Source organism: Notolepis coatsorum (assembly GCF_963971535.1).
Source record: "Notolepis coatsorum genome assembly, chromosome: 3".
Taxonomy (NCBI): Eukaryota; Metazoa; Chordata; class Actinopteri; order Aulopiformes; family Paralepididae; genus Notolepis; species Notolepis coatsorum.
Genome location: NC_140167.1, coordinates 39,918,353 through 39,945,722, shown reverse-complemented (window position 1 = coordinate 39,945,722; position 27,370 = coordinate 39,918,353). Strand labels below are relative to the sequence as shown.

At 46.5% G+C, this 27,370-nt stretch overlaps 1 protein-coding gene across 1 annotated transcript in view; it reads right to left on the bottom strand.

Annotated features, from left to right (window-relative positions):
* Positions 1–27,370, bottom strand: part of mnat1 (MNAT1 component of CDK activating kinase) — an 86,618-nt gene that overhangs the window by 34,729 nt on the left and 24,519 nt on the right. Inside the window, 1 exon segment of the mRNA XM_084309923.1 lies at positions 10,675–10,806. Within this exon segment, the coding sequence (XP_084166049.1) occupies positions 10,675–10,806 (132 nt within the window).

The following is a 27,370-nucleotide window of genomic DNA, read 5'->3' as shown; positions in this document are numbered from 1 at the left end:
ACGGCCTGCAGGCTCAGGACATGTTGGCAGCTGTAAACACCCCCCCCCCCCCCCCCCCGACTCTCATAGAGAGACAGATCTAGGTACAAGTCTCTACACAATGGACCTTCTTCATGAAAACATTTCACTTCTTTAGTTGGAGTTGAGGGCCGAGTTGGGCTAAACAAAAGAAAACCCTCCCAACAGCAATGCATGAAACAGTGAAATTGCCCATATGAGCTCTTTAAAATGTACTATATAATTGTTGTCCAAAAGAACAGGAGATTGGTCTAAATCTATACTGTTCGGTATCTATTACTTAGATTAGATCAGACAATACCCAAATACAATACATTTTAACCTTTTCAGTCAGGCATCCTTAAAATGTTATTTAAAAAAAGATTGAAGCAGAATTACACGACTTCACCAGATGTGAAGCCAAGGGAGAGCAGAGGTCTCTGGGGGGAGCTGAGCCTCGTCGTACCTTCTTGTTTTTGGCTTTGTAACGTGAACAATGTGAACGTTACCTAGAACGCTCATTATGGGTGAGTCACCTTTTCTTTTCATTCCTGACAAAAACCTTTCCATTTTGTTTTCAGATTCTCGTTCTCTCTCCCTGGTTAGATAGCTAACATTGTGTTAGCTAGCTAGCTCACTTTGACCAATTTTGTGTGACGGCAACCTAGCAACAGTGTTTGTTTACAGCTCTTGCGTGCAACATATTGTATTCAAAATATGAATACATTTCATTCCGCTCTGATCCTTTTTGGTTTTACTGCAAGTCTCGCATAGCCAGACCTCTCTTCACACTGTGTTAGCGCTGTGCCAGCATTCCACTAGACTAGTGGAAGGGCCCCCCCCCCACAGTTTGCCCGTGCCCCCCAGGGGGGCTCACCCCACAGTTTGGGAACCACTGACTTAAAGTGTAAGACTAGGAATCAGCGTCAGTTGTGAGAAGGTGGTACCAGCGCACCCCTAAAACACAGGACATGAAATTAAGTGTAGGCAAATGCTGGTACATCTTGGCTGTGGCTGGTAGGCTTGTTTTTACTACATGCCGATTTGGCAGACAGCCAATGTGTGTGTTTGGTCGCCCAATTTTGGCTTCCAAGACATTAATTCTGAGCCCACTAGCTATGGTGGCCTGGTTGGAGGAAAGGTTTCATACCTTGCTTATTTATACACGCTCAAGCTGGAAAACACAATAACCTAATTGGCACATACATATAGACCACACACAGTAACTGACAGCACGTAAACCACTTGCTGGTTTATGATGTCCCGTGTTAATTAGCTGTGAGAAAAGGGTAACTGGCAAAAAGGCAATTTGTCATCCTGCTTGGCAGTGGAGCACAGTCCTATGTATCAAACAACAAGCTGGCTGTTTCAGCAAAGAACAGGTACCTGCCTCCCACACAGACAGACTCTTTTGATTTCAGCGGACGTCGGTTATAAAAAAAGATACTTTGGTCTTCAAAGGATGTTTGCCCAGGCTCAGTATCGTGTGTGCGTGTGTGTGTGTGTGTGTGTGTGTGTGCGTGCGTGGCTGCGTGCGTGCGTGCATGCGTGCGTGTGTTCCTTTGTTCAATGGAGTGTCTACAAAGTAAGGGATTACTGACTGATTCCAGACCATTCCTGAGGCAAGACCAGGCCCATCCCAACCGCCTTGCGGCACAGACCCACCTCACCTCACCTTGCACCTGGACCTCACCTACCTTCCCCGGGGACAGGCTATCCTCACTCAGCATCCATTCTCATGGCATTTTAGGATGACTAAATCCACTCTGTGCTACAGCTGGGTTCATTTGGCCAGAATGACACCATCTATTCTTCCTTTTTCTTTTGTTGGTCTAACAATGTATCATCTAACATCTAACAATGGCTTTTCCAAAACAAAACATAATATAATATATGATGTGACAAATCTTGAGGCCATCAACTTGGTTCTACCCTGAGGAGCGTCTGCGGCTCTCCGTGTCTGTTGTGTTCCATCTCCATCATGTTGCGGCTTTTCAGTCACAATGGTCTATTCTATTCTCATCGCAAATTTCTTGGTAATACTGCTTCAACATGTCATTTAATTTGATTACAAATAAATAAAATTCATGAACAGAGGTACAAACATACACCCAATCAACCCACGCTCCCATCTTTCAAGGAGTCTCATTAACCCCCCCCCCACAGTTGGGGTCCATTTCTCCACTGCTGGTAGATCAGCCAGGCTCAACAGAAGCGCCAGCGTGGCTCAGATATTGCACTACTCAAGACAGTAAACACCATGACACAGCTAGATGCAACGTTAGATCACTCCGTCTTTAAATAAACACGAGGCTCTAGGAAGAGGCTCGAGGTGCACTGGCATCCTCACGTTCCAAGGCCTGGAGAGAGAACAGGCAGAAACTGTATGTCATTCCCCACAGTGATGGCTCACCTTGGCCTGGGGTGAGGCAGCTAGGGGCATGGGGGAGGGGGCATTACGTCACCCAAACATCCGTATCAAAACCTAGAAGTCGTTAATCAGTTACCCCCTCCCTTCAGCATCTTCAAATTCCGCTTCCTCATCGCGCTTCAATCTCCATGAGACAGTGAATCAGTGATGCTACCCATCACTGAACAAAGGTGCACAAATCAACTCTGAAATGCATGGAAGCTTCCGAGATTCAGCCAGTTTTTTATTAAACGCAGGTCTACCTACTGCACTTCCTCCGTTTCCTGGTGAAGAAAAGCTGGAAGAACCCCTGAAGGCCCGACTAGGAACCACAAACTAACAGATAAATAAATGAATTCCAGCATTCTGCAGGAATCCACACCAGCCTCTGCTGAAACGCTCCCCAAGTCAAACAGACGTTAATCTTCTGGACTCTGAGGTGGAGGGAAATCCAAAACCACAACCCCCCCCCCCCCCCAACCCGGAGGCTCGCAGCAACAGCACAGCAGCAGACGCGCATGGCGAGAGTGGAGAGCGCCCTAGCCCACCAAGAGGAGCCAGGAGCTATAGGAGGATCAGGGGAGAAATTGTGTGGGGGGGGGGGCTGGTGGTGGTGAAGAAAAACGGGTCCAACTTTTAAGCCAAGAGCAACACAATCATACAGTTTCTCTCTCCATCAGCAACTTTTCCTTCATGCTGCATATCAAGGGGTAGAAAACTCCAGAGAACCACATCCTCTGTTTAGATCGAACTGCTCTGGAATCAGCTCCTTTTCCACTGGTGGCGGTGGACAGGCTGGTTCTGCTTGAAATGTTGGGGGCTTTATGACGGAGTGCCGTATAGTGCAGGGTGTCTACTGTATCAGCAAGTTACATTTAAGACCTTTTAATGCCACCGTTTAATTAAATTTAAGGCCAATTTTGCTATGAAAATAAGCACCAAACATGAAAAATATAGGCATTCTCTTCTGAGTAAATACGTCAGTTGAAAATGATCAGTAAGGCAAAGAACATTAGTCTAAAAAACTGTATTAATGTGAAAGAATATATTTGTCCTTAACACATCCACCGCCAAAAACGGCTTACGACGGGTTTCAAGGTCATGCGAATTCCGCCATTCCACGGCGTACGATGTTATTGAGATCATATTTCATTTTTTCCCCATGGTATTCATAATTCCCTCACCCAGCCTCGGCTGAGACAGTGGGACTCGGCACAACCGTGCAACGCTTCAATACCGCCGCCTGGTGGATGATCAGGCGAGTTACAACCGGAAATGGATCTCTGGTGATCTCCGTGCATCTGGGAAATGCGTCCGGCAGTCACATATTGTTGCAGGACTATAGACACACATCCGTGTATATCGATCGCTGACATAACTCAATAATCGATATGATTTGGGCGTTTATTTCGCCATACAAACCGGAAATGGATCTAGTCGATCTACGTCAAATAAGTGGGATCTTTTTCCTCCAGTCTCATCGGTCTCAAATTTTTAATATAGCGTGTATCGGCAACAAACGGCAGTTGATAATCTATATATGCGTTTATGCCTATAACTCATGTTCTAGGAATTACAGCAGAAAACGATAAAAACATATTTATATTCTAGACGGTATTTTCGTATGAATCTATGAATGAAAAAGTATAACGTTCCTACATCCTGAACGATAGATAATCGATGTTGAATGGGCTATAGTCATGTCAATTTAGCAATACAATTTAAAAAGTTATAGCCCTGCAAAGAAGGTGAACATCTCCATAGGCTTAGAGTGGTGGCAGAGAGTGGTATGAGAGGGGCAAACTGCGTGGCAGTTAATGTGTTAATGAATCTTTTTGTTTTTGTTTACAATCACCTACCAAGGGCTCCTGTAGGCCTACTTTTCATAGTAGTGTATTGGGCTACTTGTTGTGGCTTGTTGGGCTGGACTTGTTTAGGCTATATAAAAGATAGAATGCCAATTTCTATGTTGTAAATCATTTTGACCGCAGCCGTATTATGGTGGCTCTGTTTCATAAAACGGGTTAATCTCCACCCTTGTTAATAATTTGTTAATAATGAATCTAAGTATCACAATACCGATTCTAAAACGATACCACGGCAAAAACCTATAATATCATGGACAAGTAAGGGAATATAATATTAGATGATATAACATGGAAAATTCTTCTTTACGACGCCGTTGAAACATAATCCAAAATAATAAAATGATTCCGTTAGAGCTGCCAAGCTATATACTTTAGCTTATCTCCATTTGTTATTACGTGTATTATGTGTTATCTCTCCACACCACACTATGTTATACCAAAGAAAAAGACAATATATATACATTAATATCTTCCTTTTGAATGAAATAGGCTCAGGAATCAGGATCGTTAGCCTAATTCATGTCAGAAAGAGTAGTCTATAGCAAATGTACATACGCTCACACGAGAGGGAGAATGGCTTATATCAGTCTAAATGATTTTAGAATATTTCAGTGAAAGTGCGGCCGGGTAGCACAGCGGACTATGCGTCTGTCTACCACCGCAGAGACACTGGTATCGAATCCGGCTGTCAGCGGTGCCTCCGGCTTGGCCGGTCGTCATACTGGCACAATTGGCAGTGTCAGTGGGAGGGAAGCCGGTGGGTGGTAATCTGGTCGTTGTAAACAGCGACTCCTACAGGTCGGTCAGGGCGCCTGCACAGCAAGGGAGGGAAATGGTGAAGGTAGTGTGACCTCCCACGCGTTACACTTCACCAATGAGAGTCCTTGCTGCCAGGTGAAAAGAGGCTGCTGGCTGTCTCCTATGTATCGGAGGAAGCATGTGATAGACTTCAGGGCTCCCTAGACCGACCAGTGGGGGGCACATGCGCACAACAACCAGGAAGGGGAGGGGGGAATTGGCATAACGACAAAATTGGGATGGGAGGAAAATACAGAAGTGGATAAAAAAAAAATATATATTTCAGTGAAATATTTATCATCATCAACTATCTATTTTTTTTTTTATTATGTAACGTTTGGCTACTTAAAATCAAAGAGCGAGAGAGAGAGCGAGAGAGTGAGAGCGCGAGAGAGAGTGAGAGACCCTCCATTCCTCACTGTTGGAAAACTATCCGTGCAGAGACAGCGATGAGCGGCTCCAGGATTAGTTTAACTGTTTTGGGACGAGCTTGGTTGACATTAGCAGCTAACATTAGTTGAAGTCATCGAACGGTCAGCTTATGGGATATAATCCTTACTCACATGTGCTCTTAAATTATCTTTCTTGTTCGCTATTTTTGTCACAAATGCGAGTGAAATGCTTGCACTGTGGAGTCCTGGCTTTAGAAAGAATCACGAACGGACAGCGTGGAAAATGCCTGTGTGTGTTCAGCAGTCACTGTTGACACGCCCACTACGCAAAGCGTGCACTCTCTCTCACACACACACGGCTCCGGTCACGCATCCACTCAACTCGTAAAAAATACGGCATCAGGCTATTATAAAGTATGGATACTGATAAAATATTGGCATTCGTTTTTGACAGTTTTTAACGACTAAGCTCCATACCATCCATACAGATGCAGATGCTACATGCAACAGCCCATCACGTCACTAGGGCCAAAGTTTGAGAACACGAATAAGACCAAAGTCTTATTGTCTGGTAGGCCTGTCCCCGACTAAGGATTTGTATATTTGACTTTGATTGGCCACAATTCGCTGTAGTCGACTGTAGGATCATTCCATTTGGGCTGGGGGGTGCATAATGTCTGTCGACATTGAGTCGACTGAAGGCTTCTTGTCCTCTGCGAAAGCATGCAATTGGTCCACTGATGGATACATCTTGATATTTGTTATTTGGCTAGTCACTGACTAGTGTGTTCATTAGACGGGTGAAATCCTCTTTCAGTGCCTCTGTGCCCGTTTTCTTAGGCAGTTAGCCTCTCCGGTATGCGCGCCATTAGCATTAGCCACGCTTCTATGCCTCTTTGCTTTTGGAAGGAATGATAAAAATAAAAGAATTAAAAAACTTTTTTATTATTATAATTTTTTGCATTAGACTAAGAGGTTGGCAGTCCACTACGGCTCATTTTGATCGATTAGTTGACTATTCGAGGTCAGCCCTATTGTCTGGTAATCGAAAGGTTCCCGGTTTGATTCCAGCTCTTCCCGGCAGCGTGTCAAAGTGTCCTAGAGCAAGACACTAACTGCTAACACCTAACTGCTCCCGATGAGCAGGTCATCACCTTGCATGGTTGCCTCCACGCATTGGTTGTATATAAATGCAGTTCATTTACCATTCCATTTAAAAGATGAATTTAAAGATTTTATTTTAAAGACCCACGGCCACCCTGTAGTGAAATTATATGTGCTGCAGGGTGACATTAAAGGAATGTATTCCATACAGAACTACCACTTAGAGGAAAGCCTGATCCAATGGAGATGAGATTAGAGATTAGACACAGGCTACGCAAGTATGTCAAAACCTGACTTGTATTGGCTCAGGTGAGCACTGAACAGAGATCTCTCCCACGCCCCAGTGCACTATGGGGAGACAACCACCCCATGAGGGCCGTTAGGGGGGGGGGGGTGATGACACAGGCCTATCTCATCACGGTGAAATGAAAATAAACGAGTGAAAAGCAGAGTGGCAGCCAAATGGAAGTTCTCCGCAGACACCCTGGGCACAAAGCTGACAGCTCAACAGAGGGACCTGCCAGGGCCCTGAGCCCTCATACTGTCTCCGTAGGCCCGGACGCTGCCTGCAGGAATGTGATGACATGACGGAGGAGATGAGGGTCTGTTCCCACACCCAAGTCGCTCTACACACTGAGGAACATCCTCCCTTTGAAGCATTAACATCAGCCCTGTGTCAACAAGCAGCCCATTGCCAAATTCACAGTTAGCGCTGACCTGAGACCAGCTCCATCCAGCAGCCACGCAGGGCGAGCACATACATTTTGACTGTGTGCGCCGCTGTGACGCTAACCTGCACTGCACCCCCGTGGAAGTATGCTAACCATGTGTTTAGCGAGTGAGGCAGACTCTCGTGTTTCAATGAGCTCATCCTGCTTCCACCTGAAGCGAGCCCAGTCTGATTGATTGAAAACTTTATTAACAGATTGCAGAATGGGTACAGTACAGTACAGCTCAATACATACAATTGTTAAGGGGATGCAGACCAGAGAAAGACTTTCATCTTGTTTACATCAGGGTCCCCCATTTTCAATTCATCGTAACATATATGACATACAGATAGACAGTACTGCTACATCTATATATTTATGACATACCAGATTTGCAAATACAGTACTGTTTGTGATACGAGGGGGATCACGCTACTTTCAACTGCCAGCAAAGTCTTCAACCGGATAATTCTAGATAGGATGAAGACTGCCGTTGACATGCTCCTCAGAGACAGGATTCCGGAAAGAAAGGTCATGCATAGACCAGATCGCCACACTGAGGATCATCATCGAACCGTCCCTGGAATGGAACAGCTCCTTATACATCAACTTCATCGATTTCGAACAGGCCTTTGACAGTCTAGATAGGAACAGTCTGTGGCACCTGATGGAGCACTATGGAATCCCACCGAAGTACATCAACATCATCAGAGGATCATATGACGGGATGACAAGTAGGGTACTGCACAGAGGGGAGCCCTCAAACCCGTTCGAGATAAAGACCGGAGTGAGACAAGGCTGCCTGCTGTCACCCTTCTTGTTCCTGCTGGCCATTGATTGGACAATGAAGAAGACAACCGAAGGAGCCAGAAACGGCATCCAGTGGACACTGATGCACCAGCTTGAAGACCTCGATTTTGCAGATGACTTAGCTCTCTTATCACACAGTCACCAGCAAATGCAACAAAAGACCAACAAACTAAAGGAAACAGCCTCAACTCTAGGAATGAAGATCAATAGGGTAAAAACCAAGATTATGAAGATCAACACAAAGTGCCAGCAAAACATTGAACTAGAGGGAGAGGCCATCGAAGAAACTAACTCCTTTACCTACCTTGGGAGCATAGTAGATACAGCGGGTGGCACAGAAGAAGACATCAGAGTGCGAATCGGAAAAGCAAGAACGGCATACAACCTACTTGGTCGAGTATGGAGGTCTCGCGAAATAAAAACCAACACAAAGCTGAGGATCTTTAACTCCAATGTTAAATCAGTCCTCCTGTATGGCGCAGAGACCTGGAAGACAACTGTAGGGCTGAATCAGAAAGTACAGTCCTTCATAAATTCCTGCCTCCGCCGCATTCTAAGAGTGAGATGGCCAAATGTCATTACAAATCTGGACCTGTGGGAGCGCACAAAACAACTACCCCCGCCAGAAGAAATAAAGAAGAGAAAGTGGATGTGGATAGGCCATACCCTGAGAAAGGAAGACACAAACATCACCCGGCAAGCCCTACGATGGAACCCACCTGGAAAGAGGAAACGCGGCAGGCCTCGAAACACCTGGCGCCGTTCTTGGGAAGGGGAAATGAAAGAGGCTGGACTGGGATGGCACAACATCGTTCGGGAGGCCAAAAACCGCGCAACATGGAAAGAAATCGTCAGTGGCCTATGCTCCGCAGGGAGTGCAAAGGCTTAAGTCAGTAAGTCAAGTGTGATACGAAAAGAGTCCAGAAAAGAAGTATATACATTTGACGTAGAAACTGTACATTGAAGGAGGTTGGGTAGGTGGGGGGGGGGTACTGTACATTGGAGGTGGTTGGGTGGGGGGGGGGGGGGGGGGGGGGGTTGGGTAGGAGTGTGGGGGGGGGGGGGGGGAGGGGGGGGGGGACACTGTACAACTGTACAAGCAAAACTGTACATTGGAATATTGACAAGACCATACTTGGTCATTTTTACTGTACATTGGAGGGGGTTGTGTTAGGACATTTACAGGGGCCAGTTTCGAATTGCAGTCTCCCGTAGGTGTTTTTTTGAGAGTGTTTTTGAAAGTGGGTAGTGATTCACATTCCTTTACAGCTTTGGGTAGTGCGTTCCACATTGATGTGGCATAATTGCGAAACGTGTTTAGTCCCTTGTTTGAGCCGAATCTGGGTTTAACATGATTTGTGGAGCTCCCTCTGGTGTTGTGATCGTGGTATTCATTGACCTTTGGGAAGTATTTTGACATGTACATGGGTACCTTGGTCGTGTAGTGTATCTTGTAGACCAGGCCCATTGCAAGTTGCTGTACTCTGTCGTCTACTCTAAGCCATCCTAGGCTGTCAAAGTGGGCAGGGGTGAGGTGGGTTCTAGGAGTAAGGTCAAGCAGTAGTCTGACCAGTTTGTTTTGAGATGTTTGTAATTTTGTTTTTAGCGCCTTTGAGGTGCTTTGGTACCATGAGGTGCAAGCATAGTCGTAGTACCCTTGAATGAGTGCTCCTGCCAGAGTCTTCAGGGTATTCTTGTTTACCAGTGAGGAGATCCGGTACAAGAATCGAGTTCGTTGGTTGACTTTTTTTATTACATTGGATGCCATTTTGTCACAGGAAAGATTTGCCTCTAGGATTGAACCCAGGTAGGTAATATCTTCTTTCCTTGTGACAATATTGTCACCCACTGTAACTGAGAAGCCGTCGGTCTTGCTGAGTTTGTTATTTGAACCGAAGAGAATGGACTCCGTTTTGCCCATGTGTAATGATAGTTTGTTATCAGCGAGCCATATGCAGATTTTGCCTAGTTCTGAGCTGAGGGTTTTTTCAACCTGTAACTTGTTCTCGTCAGAGACCAGCAGGGCTGAGTCGTCCGCAAACAGGAACAAGTTGCAGTCACAAGCTGACGACATGTCATTTGCATAAATTAGGAACAGTAACGGACCTAGTATGCTTCCTTGTGGAACACCACAGCTTACTGTGAGGGGGGGGGATAGGGTACCGTTTACCTCCACCATCTGCTCTCTCCCCTCCAGGTAGGATTGCATCCAGCTCACCGATAGACTATCAAAACCAATTGCTTTTAGCTTGTCAATCAGAATGGTGTGATTGACAGTGTCGAAGGCCTTTTGTAGGTCCAGCATGACCATGCCGCAGTATTTGCCTGACACAGGAATAGCCCAGTGCTGAGAATCTATCATTTCAGAAGGAGCCAAACTCCATGAATGAAGTTTGAGCGGGGGACAACATTAAACTCAAGTCTCAGGCCAGATTTGTACTCGGGATAAATGGTACCCAAGACGCATGGTGCCCAGGATCACTAGAATGTGCCGATTGTGCCGCCCAACCTGGTGGGCCAGCAGGACGCCCCCAAAATATGCAGTAGTGTTATTATGAAATAGCCTGATGTGCAGTAGTACTCACAATGAGAATGCCTGTAGAAAAGACAGTGGTGGTCTTGACTTGCTGCTTCTGCTTCTCTATCTGGCTCTCCAGCTGAGCAGCACGGTCCTTGTGTTGGGCGAGCAAGATGGTGGCAGGAAGCTGAGAGCGCTCCTGCAGAGACACAAGAGTAACACAGGCGTGGAACTTTCAATATAGAGCATAGGTTTATTTTTCCCTAAAAAATACATTTATTATTTTCAAAAATGGCATCACATCGCCTACCACCGCAGAGACCCAGGTTCAATAGGGAGGTGTAGTGGTTACGTCATTGCCGTTTTTCCGTGTTCCACCCTCTGTCCAACGCAATGTATTTCCCCATTGCCCATTTCTAAATCGTCTCGTTTTAAAACAAATAAAGAATCAACATTTACATGGTGTACCTTTCTGTGCGTATTCATCCACAATCTATAGCTCAACATGAAGATATTCGCAATCAATCATAAAGAAAAATCGCCAAATTTTATTTCAACCAAGAATTCTTAAACAATAATGTTAGTGATAGAAGGGAACTCATTTTGTGCAAAAATGGAAAGCTTTTCAATTTCCATGTGGCAGAATTGTTACAATAGCCGATAATCCATTTTCCCAATGATAAATCCCTATACGGGTGGACCTTGCGGGCGGTCCAAAGCGACGTCAGACTACACCTCCCTATCCCAGGCAGCGGTACTTCCAACTTGGTCAGACGTTCACTACTGAATGTAATTATCAGTGTTTGCAGGTGGGAAGTCAGTGAGGGTAAGAGTCCTGGTCGTTGCATTAGCGACTCCTACTGGTTGGTTGGGGCGCCTGTTCAGCAGGAAGGGGATCTGGGGGAGATATCGCATTACGCTCTCCAAAGTGGGGTCGCGTTTTTTTGTTTGTTTTTGTTTTGGCAACATATTTTGGCTAAATATGCCTAGTTTTATAAATGTGTATTGATAACATAGTGCTGTAATTAAATGTTCTAATAAATATGCATGATCAAGTTCAACAACGTTAGTTTTTATTTTGATAGTCCTTAACACATTCCCCGCCATAAGTTATATCCATCAATATAGCCAGTCTGCCAGCACTATAACCCTATGGAGATGTTTACCTTCTTTGCAGGGCTATAACTTTTTAAATTGTATTGCTATATTGACATTACTATGGCCCATTCAACATCGATTATCTATCGTTCAGGATGTGGGAACGTTATATTTTTTCATTCATACATTGTTGTGTTACTAGCGTCGAGAATATAAGTATGTTTTTAATATTTTCTGCTGTAATTCCAAAAACAGTAGTTATAGGCCCTGAAGCATATAGATTATCGATTGGCGTTTCTTTCCCATACACGCTATATTAAAAAATTCAAATGTATATGATCGGTATACATTAGTTTCATCATGCGTGAAGGAAAGGGGGGGGGGGTCGTTTATAATTCCTTGATCGTCAGTAACGGCTTTATTTACTATGGGTTGATATGTTGAGCAGATGGTTTGCAGTGAAATGAATAAACAATCGGGTTGAAAATAACGTTACTGTCCTCTTACCGTGCGCCGATGAGACTGGATGAGAAAGATCCCAATTATTTGACGCCGATCTCCTACATCCATTTCCGGTTTGTATGGCGCAATAAACGCCGAAATCATATCGATTATTGCGTTATGGCAGCGATCCATATGCACTATAGTGTTTGTCTGTAGTCCCGTAACATGATGTGACTGCCGGAGGAATTTCCTCGACGCGCCGATCACACCATCCGGTTTTGAGAGTGTAACTCGCCCGACCATCCACCAGGTGGCGGTATTGAGGCGTTGTAGTCCCATTCAGGGTCCCGCTGCAGCACCGGAGGTTGGGTGGATGAATTATGAATGCCATGGCGAAAAAATTAAATATTGATCTCAAAAACGCTGTACAGCGTTGTTGGCGTTCAAAGCATGGCGAGCAATAACGCTGTACAGCGTTTTTGGCGCTGGATGTGTTAATTCCACATTGAAATTACGTGATACATTAACCCTTTGGGTGCCGTTAATGTAGATCTACGTTTCTGTGGCCCAGTGCTTGAGTGCCGGCCTCATCACAGAAACGTAGATCTACGTTTTTGCTTCGGTATTTCTTTTATTCGCTATTGCCATTCATAATTCAGTGGGGCACCTTGTGCATGCTGTACTGAATGTGTCTGAGCTGGCAGACGGTCTTATACCGCCCTCTAACTCCTTCTGCCGTTATTGCACTCCATTAGAAACTATGTAGTTTCTTTTCTCTACCGAGCTGTGGCGTGGGGGCAGGTCCTAAACACTCCGGCAAAACACACGCTTGTAGGGATGGCTTGGACAACTGACCCCGCCTGCCCGTTCATGTGCAATGCCCAATAACGTCGGAGACAGGATCGCTGTGGATAACTGGAATGGCGATCAGATAATTGGATTTTTTTTGCATTACGTCAGAGACCAGGTAAGGACTCTATATATCCAATCTTGCGTTGATCTGATATTTTTTTCTCCCGCGATTGAAGCTGTCTGTGTGTGCTGTGTGTGGATGTGTACCGTTGGTGGCAGTGGAGGGGGGGAGCGCCGCGCTCCAGGGCCCATTTCATGTATGCACGAGGAGACGTAATAATGTTAATCTAGTGTTGATTTCAGGAAGATTTGATAATCATGCGAAAAATGACAATGTGATAAGTGGATCTGTTTTTTGCATGTTGACCAGAAGCAACTCACTGACAATCGACGGCGTTATTAGATCCATAGCTATAATATAAAATATCGTTTTTAGCAGTGCAAACACGCAATTATTTTTTTTGTATCTCTCTTTCTCAGATTTCTCTTTTTTTCTCCCCGTCCCAATTTAGTCATTGTGCCAATTCCCCCCCCCTGCCCTACCTGGTTGTTGTGCGCATGTTCTCCTACTGGTCGGTACAAGGGAACCCTGAAGTATCCGCACGCTTCCTCAGACACGTGCGGCGACAGCCAGTGGCTCTCTTCTCACCTGGCAGCGAGGGCTCTCATTGGTGAAGTGTAACGCGTGGGAGGTCACGCTGCCTTCCTCAAGTCCTGCCTCCGCTGAGCAAGCGCCCAGACCTGACCTGTAGGCGTCGCTGTCCACAACGCCAGTTTCCTACCCACGGCTTCCCTCCCCCTAACCCAGTCAAACGAGTTAGTATAGCGATCAGCCCAAGCCAAGGCAATGCTGACTCCGGGAGTCGAGACCGCAGTCTCTTGCATTGGTGCGAGCGCAATCTCTGCTACGCCACCTGACCGCCACACAAACACGCAATTCTATCCATTGAATAGAATGCTGGCACTGAAGGCCCACAGTGCCCCCTGCTGCCTGGCAATCAAAGTGTTAAGGTCTTGTCCAGACGAAGACGGATCCGATCTTTTTCGTTTTCATTTAGTTTTCATTTTAAAAAAGTTTTCCGTAAAAACAAAAATGTCTCAAGAAATAAGTGCGTGCCACAAATTTACAAAATAAATGTCTTTCGCATTTTAGACGTCGCTCTTTTATTTTGAAACCCCCCGACCGGAAGCGTTATCGTTGTTTTCGCTAGCGGAGTAACTTGTGTCGTCCGGTTCTGGGATTTGGAGCTGACGCTAGTTTCCAACTGATAGAAGAGACACACCGCGGCACAAATGCAGCTTCACAGGCAGTCGGTGATGAGGAGGAGGAAGAGCTGCCGATTTTAATCGGCAGGAGAGAGAGAGTGTTGTGAAGGATCAGATTAAACCGAATATATATATTTATTTATATATATATATTTAATTGTATTTGTATATCGTTTGATATCCCCTGTATATTCCTTGTACAATATGCACTGAATATCCCTTTAGTCTACTAAACAGCCCATAATAGTTTCATTCTACCATTGGACGAGAATCTGGCGCCAGGTTGCCATACCCCTAGGTCCAAGTTCAATCGTGCCGCCCAACATGTCGTGGCAAGCCCCGGTTCCGCGCAGGAATATGTCGGGCGAAATACGAATGGTACTATTTGTTCATAGCGCATATATATATGGCGCAAGTAAAGTAGAACTTTCTTTTAGTCCAGTTCTTTACCCTCCAACAGAGTGACAGACGCGAAGCCTCCCCACGACGCACGTGTGGTGTAGTAAGGCCTACTTGGCCCCAGAATAGGCATTGAGATATCGTGTAGATTAATAGTTGAATAGTCATAGTTTGGCACTATACCGTCGAGTTGGACGTATTCTATTAAGCTAATAATAGTCTATTTATGTATGGTGCATCGTTCGGTTAGAGTTCTAAAGTTATCAGTACCCCCATCGTTCCTGACGTTATCTGGACGCTTAACCAGGCTGGGCAGACCCCAGTGGTGCTTGCATCCGAGGAGCTCCGGGCCAGGGCGACTGGACCTGTATATTGGATTACTCTACCCGGACGACGGCGAGCCTTCCACGGCTTGGATTATGCTTTGGGTGCTTTGATTATTCCATGGATAAAGGCCAACACTGCGGAGTGTTGGAACTACCCCCCGGAGAGGACTCCAGGTGAGACGGCGCTCTACACCAGTGAGGTCGCCTCACGTCTCTCCGTTGTGGACCGGCAGATACCGTCCACAGAGGGTCCAGCTGTATTCGTCTGCGGACCGAGGTTCTGTGGGCACCGTGTTCAAGACTTTGAATTCTCCCAAGACACCGTCGGCCAGATGGGATACCGCCAGCGGCTTCTCTAACCCCCCCCTCCTACTGTCTTACAACCAGCGGGACCCCCCCCCCCCCTTAGTGTATCCAGCTATAATCATCTAAGTACCATCGCTATCGTTTCCTAAATATTCCAGGTTGTATACTTACTCCCTGCGTAACCAGAGATTGGACATTCAATGTTGATTTACCTACGAATACTCATTTGCCATAAAAGAGCATATTTCATATTTCAAATCATAAATGTAATTAAGTGAACGTTGTATATACCTTTTGCGATATTAAACCTTCGATTTGGTACATTTGTGTGGATTCGTTTCATCAGGTGGGAAAGTGTTCATCATACTTATATCGTGTACTGGATGGCCAGAAGTTAAAGTACAAGAGGTAGTGGTATTAAATATCATATCTAACAATACAGTCAGGGAATTGTACCCCTCAGTTACAATTGGTCCTTCGAGCTGGAGGGTAACTAGTGTAATATTAATATAGTGTTATTAATATTGAAATGGCCTATGATGAACACTCCACGAAACGATCCTCCTAACCTAGAACGCCCGCGGCGCAGACGACAGACACCTCAGTACTTAGAGGCTTACACTGTCAGTCAACTACCTAGCCTTCGACAAACGGTAAACGCGGTAAAAGTAGAAAGTAAAATTATGTCTGACCTTAACGACCAGGTTTCCCCGACCACAGAGGCCCTAGTAGGTCCTAATGTAACTGACCAAGCTCACGGTGGGGACCAGGAGGGAGCGGACATGCCTTTACCCCCCGCCACTACCCAAGAAGTAGTCCCCGACCAGCCCCGGGAGGAAGACAACCCTACAGAGAGAGAACTCTGCACGGAAGAAGAGGAGGAGAGCGCCGAGGAAATAGAGCTCCAGGACTCCCCAACGAGTACCCCCAGGAGAGGCTCACGCAGGAGCGGCTCACCTCCACAACCGCCTTCCCCCAGCGAAGCGGAGAGGATGCTACAACAGGCGTTCCTCGTCAGCCTGACAGCCTCTACCGAACGCGATCGACTCCAAGCACAGACGCTTAGCGAGCGCGAACATTTTACTATTGAAAGAGAACGCCTCCAAGCGCAGCAACGGAGCGAAGAAGAGCGCACACGCCTGGAGATGAGACGCCTTCAGACAGAAGAGAATATGGCAAGAGACCGGGCCGACGCCCAGCGCGCCGCTGCCGGTGCCCAAAGAGAAGCAGATCTCACCAAGCGCGAAGTCGAGCGCGACAAGTTACAAGCGCAGCTAATGGAGCAGCTGATCCGCAAGGCAACACCCTCCCCCTCCGCCAGGGGTTCAAGGAACTCGTCGAGACAACAGTCAAGGGCAGCGTCTCCTCAACGAGCAAGCGACCCTGAACTTGACCAACAGACCGAGCCTATACCCCCCGCAGACCCCCTTCACAGACCGGTCCAAGCGAGACCCAGCTACAAGGAAGGAGCGGCATACACTGCGGAGAAGCTAAATAAACGATTACAGGATCTGGAAGATCTGATAGAGGAAGAAGAGGGAGAGGAGGAGAACCAAGCCCGACGACAGCACAGTACTCCACCGGACCAGGAGGTCCCATACAGTCCAGGCTATACCCCCGCGGCGCTGCGCTACAGACCCCCGACTCTATTCACGGGTGAGCACGACGCACGACCAGCCCCGAGGAATAGCACCTGGACCAGCGGGCCATGGTACCCTGTCAGTACCAGCCCACAGCGAGGCGCAAGAGGGGACTCGCCCAGGAGGTCTCTCCCCCAACGCTCGCCGATGTATCAGCCATCCACGGCGTCATACATTGCCACGCCGTCATTCCCAGACTTCGCCTATGAGAGTCGAGCACAGTACACGGAGCTCCGGATGTGCTTAGAGACAATGATGGTGGTTGTCGCTGATGAACGCCACAAGTATGCAATATTACTGAAGCACCTGAAAGTACCGCGAGCGCACAATATAGCGCTAGCCTATGCCACCTCTTCGACACCATACACAGCGGCCCTAGCGGCGCTGGACCAGAGATATGGACGTATATGGGATTACGTAATCCAAGAGATAAGGCATATTGATCGCCTACCCCCAGCCACAGACAATCGCTCACTAGACGACCTGTCAATCAAAGTGCAGTCCCTGGTAGGGATGCTGGGAGCGCAACGGGAGAAGGGCATGCATGAGCTATACGCCAACTCTAACGTCGAGAGGATTTTGGAGAAGCTGCCACCCGCAAGACAGGAGCGCTTTAGGCGGCAGAGAGATTACCGGGATCCCAACGGCCCCGAGCCATCCCTCCTTGATCTAGCCGACTTCCTGGCGAGAGAAGTCAGCAGCTTACGACTAGATACATTTGGGCGGAGCACGCCAAGCTCCAGAGAGGGACCCAGGAGAATAAATGATGGAAGAAGATCGGTGACTGTCATGCACCAATCAGAGTCAGTACCGAGCAGTAAGAGTCACAGTACCCCCTCGAGAAAAGAGAAGTGGAAGATAGCGTGTCCCTACTGTGAGAAAGAACACTGGCTGTCACAATGTGACCTATTCACAAAGATGAATGCAGAAGAAGTGAGTCAATGGATAAAGTCCAACCGGCGCTGTTATCGATGTGCGCGGCCCCACATGGCAGCCGAATGCCGCCTAAAGAAAAGGTGCAGCCGGTGCGATGGAGCCCATCTAGATATACTACACGATAGTAACAGAAGACAGCCTCCACCTGCACCACGGAGCGGCACCAAGGCAAGTGTCATGTACATTGACCCCGCCAGCAGCAGTGGCGCCCAAGTGCTCTTAAAGGTAGTCCGTGTGACATTGAGCTACCAAGATAAAGTCATGGACACTTACGCCGTCCTTGATGACGGGTCAGAGAAGACCCTTCTGCTCGCGTCCGCTGCGGCCCAGTTGGGACTGCGGGGGAGCAAGAACGAAATGACGATTCGGACAATAAGAAGAGATTTAAAGACGATAAAGGGCAAGAATGTCTCCTTCACCATCGCAGCAAACGGGCAGCCAGAGCGACGGTACAAGATTACAAATGCTTTCACCAGCCAAGAAATAGGACTATCGCAGTACACCTACCCTGTCACCAAGTTGATGGATAAATATGTGCACCTGCGCCAATTACCTATCCCGCTCATAGACGGCGCTACCCCGACCCTGCTGATAGGCTCCGACCATGCAGAACTCATAGTCCCGATTGACCGGGTCCATACAGGCCCCCGAGGCTGTCCTGCAGCAGTCGAGACCCGCCTAGGGTGGACCCTACAAGGCCCCCTCGCTAAATCTCTCAACCGAACAGCAGCCACTAGCTGCTTCCACTCCAGAACGACAGAAGAAGACACCACTCTCCTGCAGCATGTCGAGAGGCTATGGACCCTAGAGACAATGCCCTTTAAAGGGGAACTATCTTATAAATGGCCTTTTTGAGTGTTTAGCATTGTTTCCTAGCTATGTGAACTTATATTAATATGATCTATGTCTCAAAATTCTCATATTGGCGCATTCTTCCAATTCTCCTCTCACAATATTCACCCTCACTGAACTGAGTCGTTTGAAAATGTGCCTATATGTGATGTCATATAGTCACTGCTGCATGTTACTGTTCAGCAGACGGCGCAGGCCACACAGTGGTTTAGGTGGCACCTGCAGCTGCAAAACAGCTCGAAATCTTGAGGTAGAAAAATGCTGTTTTTGAGGACTTGATTAGAAATACAAAACAATGAATAAAAAAAATATATATATTACAGAGGTGTTCCATAGACTCACAGGAATTGTGTAAAAGTGCCCAAATAGTGAAAGAAATAGTAAAATAGTTCCCCTTAAGAACGAAAAGAAAGATATTCGCTCTAAAGAAGACATTTACGCCATCAACCTACTCGAGCAGGGGACAAAGAGAGTCACAGTCGGCGGAGTGATGAGATACGCAACTCCACTCCTGAGGCGCCAGGGAATGCCCACCTTTCACGCAAAGAAAGACGCCACGGAGCGCTATCTATTGAACACGGAGTGGCGCCTAGCCAAAGACCCCGCTCAAGAGAGTGTGTACCGCGCTGAGATTGAGAAGCTAATCACAGCGGGACACGTAACAAAGATTGACATTAAAGAGGCCGATCAGACGACCGAATCATGGTACGTGCCGCATCACAAGGTCCATCACAACGGCAAGGATCGCATTGTGTTTAACTGCAGCTACCAGATCGGATCCCAAAATCTGAATAAAGAGCTCTTGCCCGGCCCCACACTCGGCCCCTCCCTACTAGGCGTGTTACTGCGCTTCCGCCAGGACAAGGTGGCTATCAGCGGGGATATCAAAGGGATGTTCTTGCAGGTGAGACTAGTAGAGGAGGACAAGCCTCTGCTGCGGTTCCTATGGAGAGAGAGGATCGGAGATGAGAACCCAGCCATCTACCAGTGGGAAGTACTCCCCTTCGGAACCGCATGCAGCCCGTGCTGTGCTACATTTGCACTACAGAAACACGTCACAGAGGACCCAGCAGCAGATGAAGAGGTCCAACACAGTGTGAAGAACAGTTTCTACGTGGACAACTGTTTACAAAGCGTTTCGACTCAAGAAGAAGCCGAGGCTCTCCTAATCAAGTTACGCGCCTCCCTGATCAAAGGCGGCTTTGATCTCAGGCAGTGGGCCAGCAGTGACCCGCACGTATTGCGCAGCCTCTCCTCCGCGGACAAGGCTGCCAGCAGCGAGACCTGGATGGCGACAATCCCGGGAGAAGCCCAAGAAATGACACTAGGACTAGTCTGGCGCTTCAAAACAGACTCGCTCCACTATAGACACAAACCCTTGGCTCCAGAGCAGGGAAGGTCGACGGCGATACCGACCACCAGACGGAGTGTGTACAGAACACTCGCCAGACAATATGACCCGTTGGGATGTATTCTACCTTACACCACCAGGGCAAAGATGATTGTACGAGCACTATGGGACAAGGACCAGGGCTGGGACGACCCAATACCCGCACACCTTGCCTCAACATGGAGAGAGTGGGAGACGGAACTCCACTCACTCCCAGGCGTCAATATACGCCGCAGCTACTTCCCATCCACAGTGAGGCCAGAGACATGCGAGATTGATCTACACGTCTTCAGCGACGCCTCCGAAGTAGCCTACGGATCGGTGGCCTACCTGCGTGCCCAAGAGAAGGGAGGAAAGATACACACTGCTTTCATCCTGGCCCGCTCAAGAATAGCCCCACGTAAGCAACAATCTATCCCACGTCTAGAGCTCTGCGCAGCCCTCGCAGGAGCGCATCTAGCCACGTTAATCCAACGTGAACTCACCATTCCGGTGCACAGAACAATCTTGTGGTCAGATTCCACGACAGTACTCACATGGATCAAGTCTGATTCATGCAGATACAAAGTCTTCGTGGGAGTCAGAGTCACCGAGATTCAAGAGTTAACAGAAGAAGCGAGCTGGCGGTATGTGGACACCAAACACAACCCAGCTGACGTCATCACCCGGGGAATGTCTCTGGATGACCTAACCCGTCGCAACATCTACAGTGACGGACCAGAATTCCTCAAGCTCCCGGAAGGAGATTGGCCTACGCCCACCCCGCGGGAAGCAAGTAACGAGGAGGCTGAGAACAAGAAACCTATGTTCTGTGGACTGAGCACTGTCGCCTCCACAGACCCCAACATAGATGACTGCATTACCCTAGAGAGTGCGCAGCAAAGAACATTCCTGCGGCACCACCCAGAGATTCAGTCCACCACTGACATGTCAGCAGCTGACTACGAAGAAGCAGAACTTCTTCTACTACAACGAGCCCAGAGAGACTCGTTCCCCGATGAGCTAGACTGTCTACAGGGAGGAAACCCCGTCCCATCAGACAGCAGACTGCTCCACTACCTACCGTCTCTACAGACCCGCCAGAAGTGGGTAAAAGAGAGAGACAATTTGACAGAAGGAACAGTCGTCATGATTATTGACCAGTCACTACCCAGAGCTATGTGGCCGGCTGGCCGCGTAAGCAAAGTGATCACCGGTGCCGATGGCAAGGTCCGAGCAGCTGAAGTACTCGTCCAAGGGCGCACTTACACACGTCCCGTGGCGAGGCTCATAGAACTGCCCCGACTCCCAGATACTATCGATGATGACCATGACCCCATGACTTTGTGAGTTGACTGACCCTTACAGCGGACCTTGAGTGGTAGACAGTGCGGTTAATCTGTCTCTGCTTAGCTAATTAGGTGGGACTAATTAGGGGGCGGCTGTTGTGAAGGATCAGATTAAACCGAATATATATATTTATTTATATATATTTAATTGTATTTGTATATCGTTTGATATCCCCTGTATATTCCTTGTACAATATGCACTGAATATCCCTTTAGTCTACTAAACAGCCCATAATAGTTTCATTCTACCATTGGACGAGAACCTGGCGCTAGGTTGCCATACCCCTAGGTCCAAGTTCAATCGTGCCGCCCAACATGTCGTGGCAAGCCCCGGTTCCGCGCAGGAATATGTCGGGTGAAATACGAATGGTACTATTTGTTCATAGCGCATATATATATGGCGCAAGTAAAGTAGAACTTTCTTTTAGTCCAGTTCTTTACCCTCCAACAGAGTGACAGACGCGAAGCCTCCCCACGACGCACGTGTGGTGTAGTAAGGCCTACTTGGCCCCAGAATAGGCATTGAGATATCGTGTAGATTAATAGTTGAATAGTCATAGTTTGGCACTATACCGTCGAGTTGGACGTATTCTATTAAGCTAATAATAGTCTATTTATGTATGGTGCATCGTTCGGTTAGAGTTCTAAAGTTATCAGTACCCCCATCGTTCCTGACGTTATCTGGACGCTTAACCAGGCTGGGCAGACCCCAGTGGTGCTTGCATCCGAGGAGCTCCGGGCCAGGGCGACTGGACCTGTATATTGGATTACTCTACCCGGACGACGGCGAGCCTTCCACGGCTTGGATTATGCTTTGGGTGCTTTGATTATTCCATGGATAAAGGCCAACACTGCGGAGTGTTGGAACTACCCCCCGGAGAGGACTCCAGGTGAGACGGCGCTCTACACCAGTGAGGTCGCCTCACGTCTCTCCGTTGTGGACCGGCAGCTACCGTCCACAGAGGGTCCAGCTGTATTCGTCTGCGGACCGAGGTTCTGTGGGCACCGTGTTCAAGACTTTGAATTCTCCCAAGACACCGTCGGCCAGATGGGATACCGCCAGCGGCTTCTCTAACCCCCCCCTCCTACTGTCTTACAACCAGCGGGACCCCCCCCCGCCCCCTTAGTGTATCCAGCTATAATCATCTAAGTACCATCGCTATCGTTTCCTAAATATTCCAGGTTGTATACTTACTCCCTGCGTAACCAGAGATTGGACATTCAATGTTGATTTACCTACGAATACTCATTTGCCATAAAAGAGCATATTTCATATTTCAAATCATAAATGTAATTAAGTGAACGTTGTATATACCTTTTGCTATATTAAACCTTCGATTTGGTACATTTGTGTGGATTCGTTTCATCAGGTGGGAAAGTGTTCATCATACTTATATCATGTACTGGATGGCCAGAAGTTAAAGTACAAGAGGTAGTGGTATTAAATATCATATCTAACAATACAGTCAGGGAATTGTACCCCTCAGTTACAGAGAGAGTGTGTCAAAGCCGTATATAATATAATAGCCCTGTGGTGCGGTCGGAGGCAGCTCGAACTAATGTTACCTGTTGTATTAAATTAATTGATTGATGTTTAACTTGTCTCCGTGTCCAGTCCTTTCGACTAGCTCCACCCGTGCATTCCAAACAATGAATGAGGCATGTAATTGTATTAACGTTACTGTGTGTTGTAGCTATGTTAATAAATTCTGAATGGCATTAACGTTAGTTGGGTATGCTAGTGCTAATGTTGATAGCATTGAATAGCATCAACGCTAGCTGGCTGGCTACAACGAATTCTCACAAGCTGGCATCGTAAAATCTCAACACCAGCCACGGGAATACTATTTACTAAATTATGGAGGCTTTGTAATCGTCAAGGTAAGAGAGGATTTGTCATGATCAACTGAAGGCGTATGCTATGGAACCGTCTATGTGCTTGGCTACTTAGCTAGCTTATTTGGGTTTTCAGAAAAAGGTCTGCTATGTGACTGAGAGAAAATGGTGTTTTTTCTATGTATATTTGGTTTATAAACTGATATAAAGAGACGCTTTAAGAGGGTAATATCATTATCATCACGGGATGATATAGACAGTGGTGAACCAGCGGTTTCACAGGCACAGGCCGAGTTAGCAGAGCAGAATGTTTTGAATTCCGATCCAGGACACAAAGATAATGGAGCAGTACAGGAGACACAGAGGCAGAGCGCGATGGAGGTTTTGACAGAAATGAAACGTTTAAAATGTGTGAAAGGTTATTAGCAGTTGTCATGACAGCACGTCGCATGACAACCAGAAGAGGGGTGGGCTATCGTTGCTATGACGAAGATCCTATAAAGCGGACAGTGGTTCCGGGTGTAAGCCAGACCAAGAGCGGCTAAGGGCAGACTACAATCTGACTAGGACTGAGAGACTCTCTCCTCTCATCATGGAGAGGGGGGGAAAGGAGGAGGAATGACACATCATCATTAGCTTCAGCTAACGGGAGAAGGGTTCTGGCTACGACCAGGCCTGACCACCATTGGACTGAATAGCAGAAGGACGATAGCAAGGACGATACAATTTGATAACATCTGATTATGAGGTTCTGTTTATTGAATAAACAACGCTCTTCCAAGAAAGGTATTACGCTGTGTCAAAGTGTCGAATTCTTACGAAGGTGGAGAATTATTATAGTTTGCGGATCGCACTAACGGGGAGAGATAAGGATTGTATCAGCCAGTATATGAGACGTCAGGACCATTAAAAGTACACAACGCAGAGGAGTGGATGGAGAGAGGATAACACAAGAAGACGTGATACTGGCCGAATGATCAGGATCTAACATGACGCTAATCTCTAGCTAGTAATAGTATCATCGTGTATTTATTAATCACAGTAGCCTCCCGGTGTTTAATAAAAACTTCTAGCCAGGACATATAACACATAATATTCATGTTTCTTTTTTGTTGGCTGGGTTTTGCATGCGGATTAATGGAGATGTCAATCTGTTGTCGACGGTGATAGTACAGGGGCAGTACATTTAGCTGTAAAAGCCCGATCAAGCTCAATAGCTTCTGTAACACGAATGCAACTACTCTGTACGATGCCATTGTTGTTGTGATGTTGGCTGAGTTTGCACATGCGGGTTAACACTTTGGGTGCCGGAAAACGCCTAAACACGTCATTCCCGGCCATGCTCAAGTTGCCGAAGACGCTTTACAGCGTCTTTGATATCAATATTTCTAAAATCTGGGACCGGATTCATATTTCCCCTCCGCTGGCCTGAGATCCACCAGGAGGACCCACTGAGCTCTCTGGCGGTTCAGGAGCGCCATCTGGTGGCCGATCGGCGCAATCGCTTAACAGGAAGTGCCGTAGAGGTTGTGCTGGTCGGCCGTATTACTTCCGGGCACTCGATATAGGTCCCGGGACTCGATCTCGACACACTACATAGCGATCGATTGCCAATAACTCGATAAACAACATGATTTGGACGTATATACCATTATACAAGCTGGAGATGGACCGGGTAAATCGACATCCCATAATGGTAAAATTTCTACTCTACGATGATCGCCCAACGGCGCGCGGAGACTGGGGTGAGTTTTAGCGTGTAAAATTACCGTCTTCGTTACTAACTGCTATTATCAACATTTGACCCACATTAGATGATTGGTATAACGCTGCCCACGGAATTATAAACGCCCCCTAGCCCATCCGGTCAACATCAGATGACGTGTAGTAACTTCTAGAAGTACGTCTAGTTGGAATTTTTTATATCGTGCTGATTGCCATAAAACTGTATTGCATCATCAATATAATGTATTTGGGGCTATAGATCACGTTCTGGAGAAAGCTGCAGAAAGAGATGAAAACATACTTAGACATTAGACCATACTTTACTATGAATATGTGAATGAAAAAGTTTAACGTTGCTACACAATGAACAATACATATAGGACTTTGAATGGGCCCTAATAATGGCAATGTAGCAATAGAATTTAAAAAGTTATAGCCCTGCAAAGAAGGGGACTTTCTCTATAGACAAATAGAGCCGGCAACCTACGGTTGATAATGAATTTAACCCATGGCAGCCAAAGTGTTAAGGGAGAGGTGGGCTATCGCATCATCGGTTCAGGAAAAGACGCATATAGGCTTGTAAAGATGGCGACGCAAGGGGGGCGTCTTCAGATTTGCCCACTCTGGGAGCCGGTCTCAGAAAATAGCGTATTCAGGCTCCCAGAACGCAGTTCCGTGTGGATGAAAGGTGCATACGATAAAATACTTTGACTGATACGACCAAAATCGGTTTCGTCTGGACAAATTGGGGAAAAGTGTGGGGTCCCCAAAACAATTCCTAAATAAAATGGGGTTGTGGTATAAAAAAGTTTTAGAACCCCTGGTCTACACCCTCCCCTGACAGACAGAGGGTAGTCTACACCCTCCCCAGACCGACAGAGGGTAGTCTACACCCTCCCCAGACCGACAGAGGGCAGTGCAACGACCAGGACAGAGATACAAATTAAATATTAATGGTAGAGAAAGGAGGAAAGAAATACAGATAGTACAAAGACAAATAAAAAGCATTCATAATACAGAGCATGTGATGTCATTTCTATATAGTGGTTTGCATTTACTGTGTTGCGTTAGAGGATTGCATTATTGATGCGGCCCGTGTTGAGGACAGCGTGGCTGCGGAAGTGCGTGACCCTTCACCTCCATTAAGACGAGGTCGGACATTTCAATCTCTTTGGTGGAGCGTTGCCAAGTGTAGAGGTCTAACGCCATGTCCACCTTTACCGCCACCTTGCCGAGATGCTTGCTTACACTGGAAGCAGGACATTTTCAAAAATGTAAACATCAATGGTAGGGACACAGTCCGTTGGGTTTTTAATCATAGCAAATTTACTAGTGCCGTCAGGTGATTAAAAAATGTATCTAATTAATTACAGGATTTGTAATTAATTAATCTAATTAATCGCATTTTAATCGCATAACCATTTTAGGCCTGATATTTTATATTATATAACCATATTTCAAATCGCATGTGTCCGGATGGCAGAATTCAGTGCTGTATCTACAAAACCTTGTTTAATCATCTTCCCTTTATTCATTTGCTTAGATTTTTCAGGTCTGGTCAATTTTAGCATGGTGTTATTCACAGGAGAGAAAAAAAAGGAAAAAATTGAATTTAATTGATATTCTCATTTGGTTCATTACAATTTACTTAAGCCTGGTAACAGACAGTATTTCTGACACTGGGAATACATTCCCTGAGATCCATAGATGTCCCTAGAATCAGATACCAAGAACATGCAAATGGACCATTAAAAATATATATATGTTAATGTTTATTCTACGTTCTTATGGAATGAATGAGATTTTAAAAAAATAAAGAAAATAAAATGTATATATAAAAAGAAAATTAATTAATTTTGAGTTAATTTTCATAATGCGATAATTTGCTGTGTAATTAATTAATCTAATTAACGCGATAAACTGACAGCCCTCAAATTTACCTGAAAGTGATCTCATGATAATTGACAACAGCAAACAACTTGTTCTAAGAGATGCTCTATAGACCACCATAGACCGTTATTAAGACTGTAATTACCATAGAAGCTACATTGATATTTGATGTTTCACATTATTGTATTTAAGTGATTGAATTTGAATAATGACACCACAGCAACTGCATGTAAGTGTGACTTCAGGGCTGAGTCACTATCCTTGAATCTATCTACTCTTTCATCGATGTGGCCTATGCTGCTTGGCCCCGATACATTTGATTCCCTGTTTATGTAATATAATTTGTGGAACCAAATAAAGTATTAAAATGTGTGTGTGTGTGCGCGTGTGTGTGTGTGTGTGTGTGTGTGTGTGTGTGTGTGTGTGTGTGTGTGTGTGTGTGTGTGTGTGTGTGTGGTTTCAGGCCACACAGAGA